Below are 13,334 nucleotides of genomic sequence, written 5' to 3'. Positions count from 1 at the left end.
GTGACAGTGCCCAGACAGCATCTGCTATCATTAAAGGCCCATTAAAACATTTCACAGGGTTCAGCTACCCTCTTTCATGAAGAGGCTCTCTGCCACGAGGGCTTGTTGTGTTCCAGGGTCTCAAAAAAACTCTAATTACCTCTGCTGTCATGTTTGTTGTAGAGAAGAAAAGAGCATTCAGATTTTTTGTTTGGTTTTGTGAAGGGTCCGATAAAGGAATGTGGCGTGTGAGGCAAAGAAAGGACTTCAGAACTGATCCGCTTGAATGGATTTTCCCATGAGCCAATAACATTTTGTAGTAAAATGTTGAGTTCTGGCATTGTGAATGGAGCTTTTTGTTGTTTTTTTTGTTTTATTTGATTATCTATTTGCTGAAAATGTAACAAGATAGCTAAAATTCTAGTGTCAAAAATACAAATTTGCAAGGACGCGTTTCATGTCTCACCTTGTTCTTTCTCCTCTCCAGACAGCGTCGAAGACGAGCTGGAACTATCGGCAGTCCGCCATCGCCCAGAAGGCCTGGAACAACTCGAAGCACAGACGCGGTTCTCCCGAAAGGAGCTACAGATTCTTTACCGCGGCTTCAAGAATGTAAGTGACGAGGCCACCATACATAATGTACACCTTGGAATGCTTTGTTTTTTCTTGGATATCTCTTTTTTCTTCACATCAAAAACATTGTTTTCCTTTTGATTTTATTTCATGTATTCTTTTACAACCTGCTGTAGTGAGCAAGGGTGTTTCCACCCAAGTCTCCTGAAGCAGCTCAACCTGCATTAAATGTTAAACTGTCCAATAGTGCTTACCACAGAAAATTTAAACTTCGGTACACGGTTCACTGTGTCAGAGATAATGAGGTCATACCTCAACCCTTCCACCCCCTCCCAGCTTACTTCTTTGTCATCTCTGGTGTGAGGCATAATAAGATGACCCAGAATTAACCCAACCCAGATTATCTGGCTGTGAAAGAGGATAGTGAGAGTCCTGTGATGGTGTTCCCGTGAGGCTTCAGTTTCCTGTTGCCTGCAATGTGCTCTAGCCAAGTCCCTGCAAATCTTTCCCATTAGTTCGTTTCCACTGGAGATGGTGTAAGAGGTAAGAAGTGTTCTGATCAGGGATTTAATTTGTGCTTCACGCTGCCTGATTTCACAGCGTTTAAAGACATTCTCTATTTTGCCACTGGAAGGGATGAAGTGATGAATCCAAATAACTCAGGTGGCCCCTTCAGCTTTCTTTGAGCACCAGGAAAAAGGCATACATATTAATTTGCCCCTCTGGGTGATTTATCAGGAATATATGCAGAATTTATTAGCAAGGGACATAATTTCCATTTGGTACTGGAAGTGTTCTGGTTTTCGTTTTTTGTCGGCTCATAGTCTGAGTACCATATAATGCCACCTTTAAGCAGGTCTTGGTTGGATGGAGGTAAGCAGACAGTGTGGACAGCAAAACAAAGATTGCAACTGCTAAACTGCAGTCATGAAACCATTGATATCATCTGACAACAATTCAACAAGAAGTCTTAGCCCAGAAGTTATCAAACTAGCCGATGGCTTTCCAAACAGGTCACTTCCTGTTAAAAGGGAGTTTTTCCTTCCCACAGTCACCAAGTGCTTGCTTGAAAGGGATTATCTGATTGTTGGGGTTTTCTTTCTGTTATTGCAGGGTTTTTAACTTACACTAGAAAGTACCAAAAGGCAACTCTTCTGATTGTGATTGAGCAATATCTAACCTTTTTATTTTATTTACTTCTTCTTAGTACATGGGGATCTGTCCGGCCTTCCACAACGCGCAGTATCATTTCCTAATTCTCCATCTGCCTTTTTAAAATCTAAACTTGAATTTTAAATTCAAATTCTTTGATTTTTGATAAAAAACAAAAAATGAAATTCACATGATCCTCACTGTGTTTAGCTTGTTTGCTGTTTAGAATAGTAAAATATTGGCATGTTAGCATTTACCTCTGTACATCAAAGAGCCTCAATACAGCCTCACTGAGCCACTAGCATGGTTATAATGTTTTTAGTGTATTTATTCATTTATGTATTGGAATAGGAGGTCATCGTCTCCGTTTACTCAGTTGCTCCTGTCTACTGTGGAGTTAGATGTGGTTGAACTAGGACCCCAAACTGGACAAAGAGAAAGAGTAATGACGCTTAAATTACAGCTATTAAATAGCTTCTGTCCATCACTAAATCTAGAGTGTGGCTCATTTTTTAACTTCTGGGGTCAAACAGCTCATCTTGTCTTGCCCTATCCCAGTGACATTGGCAGAATGAAGGAAAGCTTTTAAGGCGAGCCAGACTAATAGAAGCTGGCATGATTCCCATGATGAGAAGTTTGGCCCTTTGTCCTTGGTATCCAGGGTTTTGAAGCAAATCAAACTTCTCCAAGTTTGATTTGGTGGAAGGATGAGGTCATCTGTCTTGACAACAGACTTTACAAGTTATTCACTTGTAGCACAAGTGGTGCTTTGTTTTAGATATAGCGCTTTGTCGAGCAGGTCTCGTCTACCAAATGAAACCTCTGGTTCTGGGCCTTGATCTCGAGGCAGAATTTGAGCAAGGGGTCACCTTAAAGGTTTGAGAGAATTTATTATTAAAAAAAAAAAAAAACCTTGACCTCAGACTATAGAAAATAACACAATATTGTCCTCACGTCTGACTGAATCTTCTGAGCTTTCACAGTTCACAGTCCAGGGCACTGACTTGGGCATTAGATTAAGATCTCATACTTTCGATGCCATCAGTCACGATTCGTCTGTTCGTAGGTATATTTCATTCCCCGCACTGCTTATTGCCGCCTCGCTTCATGGGTCTCCAAAAGGAATTTCATGCCTGGCCAGTTTTGCATTTGATTGAATTGGATGTGTGATTTTATTATCATGGATGAGCTAATTTTACAAGCATATCAAATGAATACAAATAAACTTTCTGATCTCTCAGTCCGTCTAATGAGAACGGCATTGAACAATGTGCAAAATCAAAACAAAACAAAAAAACGAGGACAAAGGGAAACAGTGACTACGTTGATGATCATCCTGGAAAATGTAACCCATGTTTTTCTAGTTGCTTTTTTCTTTTTCTTAAAGTCTTGATCTAGAAGTGCATGAGCAAATATTTATGAATTGAGTCCTAGCAGGAAAAATAAGCTAATTAATTTTATCGATATGTATGTAAATGTAAACATTTAGATATTTGTTATATCTTTAATTTGGTGATATGTTCATCTGTTGTTGGGACACAGATGCATACTTTATGAAAATAAAATGAACTCTGGCTTAATGTTATATATGTATATAATATAAAATAAATGAGTTCCTGACTTTTAGCTCAGCAAGATCAAAGTTTTCCTTGATGGGACCTAAAGTCAAAGTGTAACTATTTCTCTGTACTTGAAATTGAATTGCAGGGGCGCTGCATTGCATGTGGTAATAAGATGACGCACAGGCTCCATTCCCAACTGAAAAATAGCCTCGCTCACCAATGTCATCATCAGGCTACAAAGAAACGCTGATATACAATCAGTTGAATTCTGCCACGAGAGTGAGACTCGCTCCAACAGCTTTCACTGAGCTTTATTTTTTCTGCAGCTTTTTAGGATGATTTGCAGTAGAGAGAATAGAAGAAGAAGTGTGTGTGATGCACAGACACACACAGGTGCAGCCATGCACATACTCTACAAGTCAAGTAGAAGTCCTATTAAAAAAAAATCTCCCTGCTTACTATATTTATTTACAGAGCACAACTACAACAAGAGGTTGACTGTTGAGAGCGTGTTGTCTGCACGGTTGTAGAAGATAAACAAAGCATTAATTAACAGCTGCTCTGGTAAACAACAGAGAAATACTGTCAAATACAAAGATGCTACAGTGCATTTTGTCTTTATGGTGGATATGCGTGAAGTCCCTGCAGGGACAGAATTTCTACATTCCTTAAGAAGCTACAGATAAAAAATACACAGCGTTACGTAAAAATCTTGATCCAACCCTTACTTCTTTATATTTTAGTATGAAAATGGGAAATTAAATAATAATACAATAATAACAATTTATTGAAATGTGTGCAAACATATCTAGAAAAAAGCATATAAGGCAAAAACAGACAACAACCCCGATGAGCTTTATTTGGTGTGACCACCTTTATTCGTCAAAACGGCCTGAACTCTATGAGGAAGTTTATTGTAATTTCTTTAGGTAGTCTTCAGGAATAGTTCTCCAGACTTCTTGAAGGACATTCAAAGCTCATCTTTGGAGGTTTCTGCATATTGTTCTGTTCCCCGTCAGCGTGATCCCACACTGCTTCAATTGTGTTGAGGTCCAGGCTGGGGGGAGGCCAATCCATGACTGATTTTTAGTTTGAGTTTCATTGTGTGTTGGCAGTGGGTTTGGGATCATTCAACAATCAGATCAGATGCTTTCCAGATAGTACTGCATGGTGGAACCCAATCCAACCATACTATTTCCATCAATTTTGACAAGATCTCCATCCCAAACAAATTTAAACAAACATTTTAAATTTGGATTTATCCAAAGATCTGTTACTAGTGATAACCAGTCCAGTTCTTATATAATTTGACATACAGTGGGGCAAAAAAGTATTTAGTCAGCCACCGATTGTGCAAGTTCCCCCACCTAAAATGATGACAGAGGTCAGTAATTTGCACCAGAGGTACACTTCAACTGTGAGAGACAGAATGTGAAAAAAAATCCATGAATCCACATGGTAGGATTTGTAAAGAATTTATTCGTAAATCAGGGTGGAAAATAAGTATACTTTCATAGTCATGTGCGAAATACGGCTGTATAAATGTCTCGCAGCCCCTTGGCGTGCGCACTCACAACCATGACTGAGCGTAATTGTGCGGACGTATTTTACCTTCACAAACAGCTGAGACGTGGTTTGCGATACATGTGGCAAAAAGTGAGGTGTTGTGGCCATACTTTCCCAACCTTGAGACCTCAGAATTAGGGAGGCATTGAAAAGGGCTGTTGGGGGGGGGGGGTTAAATACATTTTACAGTGTTTATTTATCAGATAAAATACGTTAAATGTCACCGTTATTATTGGCCGGCCCGGAAACAGCGGGGGTGTCCAAATTCAGAGGCTGCTTCCACTTGAGGACCCGGCCTTCGCGGTCTAAAGAAAGCCGGGTAGTACGTCACAGCTCCCTCGGTGGAGTGAAACTCTGCCGTCTGCTCCTTGCTATCTAAAATATAACCGGGCGCTGGCGTAAACTCTCGACCGTCTCACACTTTCTTTAATTAGTTTTCTGTTTGATGTTTATTTAGCCGTGTGAAAACCCCGGAGGAACCCTCTCGATGGATTAAATTTAATTTAATCTAATCTAAACTTTAATCTCAGCCAAACCGATTTACTCACGAACAAATAAAGCACTGAAAAAGCCAAACAATAACATTTTTAAGTTATCAAAGTGACTTATAAATCATGTTTAACCCGAGTAGCGAAAGACCGCGGGGGTTTGAAAACGATGTGTCGGTCGGCTCAGATATTTTAAGTTTACACAGCTACATTCTCACCTGAAAATATGTTAAAAGTTGGGGGTTTTTTTGCGACCCAGAAAGAGAAATAAGAGTGATATTAAAACTAAGTAGCTGCCGCCATTGTTGGAAACTGGAATTGGCTGGGCCCGCTATGAATTCTGCGATATGGTTTTTCAATTTTGTTGTCCAGGTGGAAATTCGGGAGAATGGTGGCTCCGGGATTCTCCCGGAAACATCGGGAGGGTTGGCATGTATGGTTGTGGCAACACCACTAACCTTGTCAAACACCTCAGAGTAAATCATATCACAGAATATGACGAGCGTATGTTGAGACGAACTGAAGAGGAGGACAGGGACAGGTGCTGCTAGGGCGAGGCAGACCTCTCTCACGGAGTCCTTTAGTCCTCCAGGCAGGCAAGGTGTTCAAATAGGCACAACTTTAGTTTTTTTATTTCTATATGATGAACCCTGCATTATTAAGTGATAAGAACAAGAAATCTGATGCCCTGTAATCATTATGATGCTATAATTTGAGATACAATAAATAAAATACGTTTTTGTACAAAGTATCGGTATCGGATCAGTATCGTCGATACCACCCTGAATATTACTTTGTATCGGATCGGAAAGGAAATCAGTGGTATCGCACATCACTAATGTTAGCATGCAAGTCATTCAGCAGCTATGGCAGTAGTCAGACCTGGGCGTGGCTGGTAGATTGAACTCAGCTTTCCAAAAAATGAAGAGTCACAGTTAATTAATGAGTTAAGAAGGGGGGCAAAAACTTTGTCACATAGGGCTAAATTTCACTAAATAAAAAAAAATCATCATTTAAAAACACTTTGTATTTGTGTTGTAATTGTTTGATAATCTAAAACAGCGTCCCCAACCCCCGGGCCTCAGACCGGTACCGGTCCGTGAGTGGTTTGGTACCGGGCTGCGAGAGTTGAGGCTCAGGTGTGAAATGTATGGTTTTCAGGGTTTTTATCGGTTTTCAGGGTTTTTTGTTATCGTTTTTATCGTTAACTCGTTTTTCCTGTGTCTTTTCACGTGTGTTATGAATAAATCTTCTTTTTTTCGGTACCGGTACTAGTTTTATTTTGTTGTATTTATCCGCGACACCTTAAAGGCCGGTCCGTGAAAATATTGTCGGGCATAAACCGGTCCGTGGCGCAAAAAAGGTTGGAGACCGCTGCTCTAAAACATGCAAGTGTGACAGATATGCAAAAAATTACTTTTCACAACGCTGTTGCTTCACATTTAACATCCACATATCACAGCAATGTCATACTTTTCTAAGTCAAAAAGCACTAATTGTTTTCTTTGCAGCTGCAGTCTTTTGTTTTACCAGGAATAAAGATCAATACTTATAAATTAACAGCCTGAATATTTTTCCTCAATCCAGGCACTGTGACCGTTATAATTAGGTGTCATTTATTCCAACCATGATGGAGAGTAATTTTTCTCATTGTACATCATTATGATTCATACACGCTAGTCCAAGCAACGACTTTCAGACTTCACAAATCAGGTTAGAGCCTGCCAGATGACAACGCAGAGACAGACTTGTGCACATTCTGTCTCCGAAACTTCTTTCTCGCTTCACCCTGCAAGATATTCAGCTGAGTCTGTGAGACCAAGAAGGAGGAGGGTGTCAGGGGACTTGCGCAGACAACCTTGCAGCATCCTCTTAACTTGAAACACAAGACGCCCGTTTGAAGCAAGACGATGAAGGTTTCGTCTTTATTTTCTTCCCCTCGCCGCACTGTTTCCCAAAGTGGCTGATGAGACGTGGTCACGGGAAGCAGGAAACCCGGCGTGCCCTTTAATTCTAGCGAGGTTACTCATACTCAGAGAGCCTTTTAACGTGTCTACTTTTGACTTTCGTGAAAGGGAATAGAATATGTTGATGTTGATGCAAGTTCACAAGCACAATGTAGCTTCAGAAGTCCTTCTATCATAGAGGTGTTCGCATTTGCATCCACACCGTGTTTTGTTTTGTTTTGTTATATTTGATTTCCAATAAAAGCCCTCGCTGCTGTTGGCTATTTTCTTCCATAAAATACAGAGAAACACGAGGCTCCTGCCCTGGAAATTGCCCATGTAGGGGGTAACTTTCTAAAGTCAATATCCCGTCAGCGTGTGCCGCAGAATCGAACCTGTAAAACTATTTGCCTCCATCACCACGCTGCTCCAAGCAAGGTCATCCGCTACTTTAGGGGGGCAGGGATAGCTCAGTAGGTAAAGTGGTCGCCCCATGATCGGAAGGTCGGCGGTTCGAATCCACTTAACGGCTACCCTGAGGTACCCCTGAGCAAGGTACCGTCCCTACACACTGCTCCCCGGGCGCCTGCTTAGTGGGCTGCCCACTGCTTCACTGAGTGAATGGGTCAAATGCAGAGAAAAAACAAGTAATTTCCCCATGGGGATCAATAAAGTACACATTTATTTTCATTTATTTTATTTACTTTGATTGTTTGAAAAGAGACACACGCACAATTCTTGGGTATGTTACTATTCAGTCTTTTCCAGTGAATGCTGCCAGATAACCACAGGCATGGACGAGATAGCTGCTGAGGATTCGATGGTCAGTCACTGGTGGAATATGTTGTTTTTCATTTAAAGACATCTTCCCACTGCTAGCCGACTTTATCGTTCTCAGAGGTGCCCTGTTTTTAGTGAGACGTGACCGTGATTGGCACTATGTGAACTCAAGTTTAAGGCTAGGACTGTAAACATAGATGTCAGATAACCTGCGCATCTCCATTTTGTCTTGCAGGAATGTCCCAGCGGGGTCGTCAACGAAGACACTTTTAAAGACATCTACGCACAGTTCTTCCCGCAAGGAGGTCTGTGCCTGCTGCTTTGTTTTCCCAGCATGCTTTCCCTTTCCCAGGAGCTCCCGCATTCATGCGTGTTTACAAAAATTGCACTAAGTCCGGAGTACGTTAGGTTTCCTCGCCTCCCATGAAAACACAGTGTCGGTGAGAGGCAGAGGGAGAAGAGAAGTTTGTATTCAGGCAGCCTTGAGTTTCTCTCTGTTGGCTCTCATCATTATGCAAAGATTCAACCCGAGGAGGAACAGAGGAAACATTAGGAAGCTTTGATATATCTGTTCAGAGAGAAGAAAGGCAGGCCAGTGAACATAATGGCACAGCACAGAGGAAACAATGATAAAACCCTCAGCTCTAAGCACACTGTTCTTCCCTCTCATCGCGAGCCTGTTTTCTTTGAAGTGGAAAAGAAAAAACAGTCTCCGCTTTGAACCTTTTTCTTGTTTGCAGTAGCCACCACTGCCAGCGAGCCGTAATCACGACAGATGTTCTGTGATTGGTTGTTTGTTCTCTCCATAGATGCCTCGACATACGCACACTTCCTGTTCAATGCTTTTGACACGGATCACAATGGCTCTGTGAGTTTTGAGGTAAGCCCAGAGTTGCCAGATTGTTCATTTCTCAGTGTCTTAAAGCTCGACCAGTGTGTGGGTTCGCTGTCGAAAAGGCGTGCGCATCAAACGCTCCCACAGACGAGGCTTTACACTCGATCATTATGTAACCTGCAACCCCCTTTATAGAAAAAAAAATCTAGCCTCATCAAGTTTACTCAAGATGCTCAACATTTGATTAATATTTATGAAGGGCACTTATTTGCTTATTAGGACAGAACAGGGAACAGCTGTCATTATGCCAAACAAAGTTTCCCTGCCTAATGTGCGGTCCACTCTGTTCTGAAGTACGAGATCTCCCTGAGGACTGACACTGAGTCGACTAAACATTTGAATAATGAGCTATTTTTGATTTATGATAGCTCCACTTTTGCCGTTTCATCATTTTCCTCTAATGAATACGTGATAGAGGACGGCATCCTCACAGAAAGGGTGGAATCGGTTGAAGTGCCTCACGTAGAAAGTGTCTCATGCGTCGTTGTTGAGTTAAAGCTGTGATGTTTTGCACATTTGTCAGTAAGTTGCGTTTCCATTACAGGATTTTGTTATGGGTCTCTCTATCCTCCTGCGTGGCACAGTCCAGGAAAAACTCAACTGGGCCTTCAACCTTTATGATATCAATAAAGACGGATATATCACTAAAGAGGTACGTCTCCTAAAAACACGAAGGTCACAGTGCTGAGATATTTGCCGTGTTTCACGCCGCATGCTTTAGTTAATTCACTTACATGTTGTTGTACAGGATGTCCACGATTCGTCGATTTTGATCGAGCACAGCGCTACGCCAGTTTGCATTTTGCTAATGTTCACATTGAGCCTGCAGACTGCGCTCGATTTTTGTACAGTAAAGATCAAAATGTAACAGTTAAACTGAAGAAAACATCCTCCCAGGAATCTGCCTCTGTGGGTTAACATTGACATATCCTCCTCCTACTGGCTCACTAAGCTTGTCAGTGTGAAAGCACTCAAGCATTGGAGTTCACAATACTTAAAATAAAAGTTCTTAGGAAGAATTAGCTGTACTGAAAACAAACACTGCCCTCTTATGGTTGAGTTGCAGTACTGTTTTCAGTCCGTGTACTGAGCAGGTGTCTCCAGTTTGCCGCTCCAGAGCCACATTTGGCTCTTTTTGCCATCTACTGTGTCAAAAGTAGTTTGTGTCAAAAGTACTGCCAGTGTGGCCTGACTACATTTACAGCTTAACTAAAACTACCCTAACCTTTAATTTTATTCTTTACTTTCACTATTTTTAAAGCTGTCGAGCTGCCATATGTTCATTAACAAAGCTGGCTCCTTTTAATTTAATTCAAACGCAGGGATTAAGTCAGCCCGCAAACATTTAAAGCCACTTTTTTCAAAGCCGGCCTAAACAAGCTAATAGTATTTTCCCTGCACAGTTGTTTGTTTCAACTCCTGTAGCCCATCTGCCTCAAGCTTCAATGTGTTGTGTGTTCAGAGATGCTCTTCTGCGTACCTTGGTTGTAACAAGCTGTTATTTGACTTATGGCCTTTCTAGCAACTAGCAACCATCAAGGCAGAGAACTGCTGCTCACTGCATGTTTTATCTATTTTTGGCTAATTCTCTGTAAACTCTAGAGATGGTTGTGTGGGAAAATCCCAGCAGATTCTGAAACACTCAGGAACTGCTAAACTGGTCTGGCACCGAGAACCGTGCTAAGTTCAAAGTCACTGAAATATGAATCAACTTTCTCCTCTATTCTGATGCTCGGTTTGAACTTCATGGTCCCATCTTGACCATGTCTATGTATCTAAATGCATCGATTTTCTGCCGCATGATTGCTTGATTAGACTTTGGTGTTAACAAGCAGTTGAACAATAAAGTGGCCAGTGAGTATATATGTATATCACTCATTAGGATGTTGATTCAACACTATAAGTAAAGCTGAATAATGTAATAATGTAGCGCAGAAATCACAAAACAACATAAAATAATCGCCATCCTTAAATTCTCAGGGTTGTTATTCGAACTTCCTGCTCCTTGAATCTGTTTTACGGGGACCTGAAAGAACAAACAAATGAATGCTCTATAATGCAACACGTGCTGATTAGCATAACAGCTGAGGCTCAGGGCCATTCATTTAAATTATTTTTTTTCTGACGCTGACCAATAATTCATCCTGAGACACGACTCGTGCATGAATCCAGTCGCACGTAAGATATGAGTGAGGACACAAGAACTGCTAGCGAGCAGTCAGTGCAAACTGAGTGTAAGACATTGTATTTATCTCTGTTATGTTTTCTGCGCATCACAGGAAATGCTGGACATCATGAAGGCCATCTACGACATGATGGGAAAATGCACATACCCCGTCCTCAAAGAGGAGACGCCCCGTCAGCACGTAGAAGTATTCTTTCAGGCAAGCAGGCAGTTGGCAGATTTTACTGTTTTATGTACGAGGCTTCAGAAAACCTTCATATCTCTCCTTTTGTCTGCCTCCAACAGAAGATGGATAAGAACAAAGACGGCGTGGTAACCATAGACGAGTTCATCGACTGTTGCCAAAACGTAAGGCCGATCCCCAGAACATCAGCTCGCACTGCTGCTGGCACAGTCTCAGCACCGCTCATCGTATTGTCTCTTTTATTTTGTATCCTCAGGATGAAAACATCATGCGATCGATGCACCTCTTTGAAAACGTTCTTTAATTTTCGGCTGGCTGTGGAGGATTTGGAAGAGACCATCATCTTTAGCTTGGCCCAGTTACTGACTTGGACTCATACTGTGTACAGTGTGCTATGCAGACTTTTTGACCATAGATACAGTTATTCTTCATTACAGAGGGCCTCAGTTGTAAGTAGGCGGTATAGGCGTGGACACTCTGGAGCTGGTTGCCGCTTTCTTTTAAACAAATTCGGGAAACTTCTAAGTGAAATAGTGAAAATGGATTAAAAGGAGATGCTTCAAAATGAAACCATTAACTTTAAGGTTGATTTCCGCCTTCTGTCTCTGGAGTGTCTTTGTGTTTGCCGAACTCTGCCTAAGACGTCTAACGAAAGGCTTCAGACAGATTCTGTTCTGTTTTATTTACTGCCAAATCAGATCACTGTGACTTTCTGCAGCATCAGAAACACCCGAACAAAACATCGGGTGTAACGTCACACTCCGTCTGCTTTTACATTCCAGACCGGCTCCCAATTCCAGAGTGTTCCCTCCCGATTTAGTTAGCCATCGTGGTCTGTCTTTCTGCTCTTTGAAGGAACTGTTTAGAGGGGGAAAAAAGAAAAAACAATACATTTTACCATTTTAAACTGTACATAATATAAAAAACATTATTAGATAAGAACTCTTTGAGAAACTTTTGTTCTTGTTTACTTGCCAACTAGAATGAGACAACACAAGGATTGTATTGATGTCAAACTTGGACCATAATATCGATGGTTTGTCTACAGAAGCACACAGGTAGCTCTACTTATGATGTTATACAACCATTTCTTTGTCACAGGAGAAATGCTGCTTTCAGTGGAATTCATTTAACCTCATGTATGTATATTTCCTGTAAAGTAAAATCATCCATCAGTATGTTTTTCTTTGGGTTTTATGAGTTTACACTAGGAGCAATGCTTGGGATTATTTATAAGGTGTTCAGGTCATTGTACAGTATTACATGAAAAGTCACCCTCGGGTGATTTTCAGGTCTTTAGATTTGTTCATATGAGTCACTGTTTTTAATAAGAAAGGCCAGTGGGGTTTGGTTATTGGTACAAACTTTGTATTATACTCATTAGTTTGGGTTTTCTTGCTGTTTCTCTCCTCCTCCTCCTCCTCCATCCTGTGGGATGCAGCTGCCCACACCGATTCAGCCTGATTGGTTTGATTGGCTCCCAAATGTTAGCAAAAACTACAGGATTATTGAGAGAAGTGTCTCAAGTGTGTCTGAGTGTTTCTGTCTGACATGCGCTCTCTTTTTTTCTTGCTCTTTTTCCACAGAGACTTGGATATTAGACACAGGAAGTAGGCAGAAATACGACTTATACTTGAGAGCTGTGGTTTATGGTTAATGTGTCGCAACATTTAATGGTTCATCATGTTTGTCCTTCGAAGTGTACAGTGTGTTTCTACGATGTATCACTGGGAGTCGGGAACATATGAACCTCCTCGGTGAGGCATGTTAATCATCCATAATTTAGTAAAGAAAATGACACTTTTTCTCAGCCCTGCTTCTTGTTATTCATGTAAAAGGAGATAGTTTGGTTTTAGCTTGTTTAACTTGCTGTTTGTTAAACCGCTTGTTTGAGTGTGATTTGTATTTTATTTGCAGAGACCCGATGATGAAAAGTAACTTTTATCCACTACGGAATACAAAAGAGCAACACGGTTGATTTGGAAAGTTACAAACAGATCAAATAGTTTGCAGACAAAACTTTT

The 13,334-nt window shown here is 41.1% G+C and overlaps 1 protein-coding gene across 7 annotated transcripts in view; it reads left to right on the top strand.

Annotated features, from left to right (window-relative positions):
* The window catches only part of kcnip4a (potassium voltage-gated channel interacting protein 4a), a 153,675-nt gene extending 140,555 nt beyond the window's left edge, over positions 1 to 13,120 (top strand). For all 7 annotated transcript variants that reach the window (XM_085267091.1, XM_085267086.1, XM_085267087.1 and 4 more), the window contains 7 exons: positions 467 to 591; positions 8,282 to 8,351; positions 8,856 to 8,926; positions 9,486 to 9,593; positions 11,221 to 11,325; positions 11,412 to 11,474; positions 11,567 to 13,120. In XM_085267091.1, coding sequence (XP_085123217.1) covers positions 467 to 591; positions 8,282 to 8,351; positions 8,856 to 8,926; positions 9,486 to 9,593; positions 11,221 to 11,325; positions 11,412 to 11,474; positions 11,567 to 11,614 — 590 coding nt within the window. In that variant the 3' untranslated portion in view covers positions 11,615 to 13,120. The remainder of the gene's footprint in view (positions 1 to 466; positions 592 to 8,281; positions 8,352 to 8,855; positions 8,927 to 9,485; positions 9,594 to 11,220; positions 11,326 to 11,411; positions 11,475 to 11,566) is intronic.
* Positions 13,121 to 13,334: the final 214 nt, after the last annotated feature.

The sequence above is a fragment of the Mchenga conophoros genome, linkage group LG3, assembly GCF_057382185.1.
Source record: "Mchenga conophoros isolate Kocher_MC1m ecotype Shallow Benthic linkage group LG3, M_conophoros_male_GT1.1, whole genome shotgun sequence".
Classification (NCBI taxonomy): domain Eukaryota; kingdom Metazoa; phylum Chordata; class Actinopteri; order Cichliformes; family Cichlidae; genus Mchenga; species Mchenga conophoros.
This window is presented reverse-complemented; position numbering and strand designations above follow the sequence as displayed.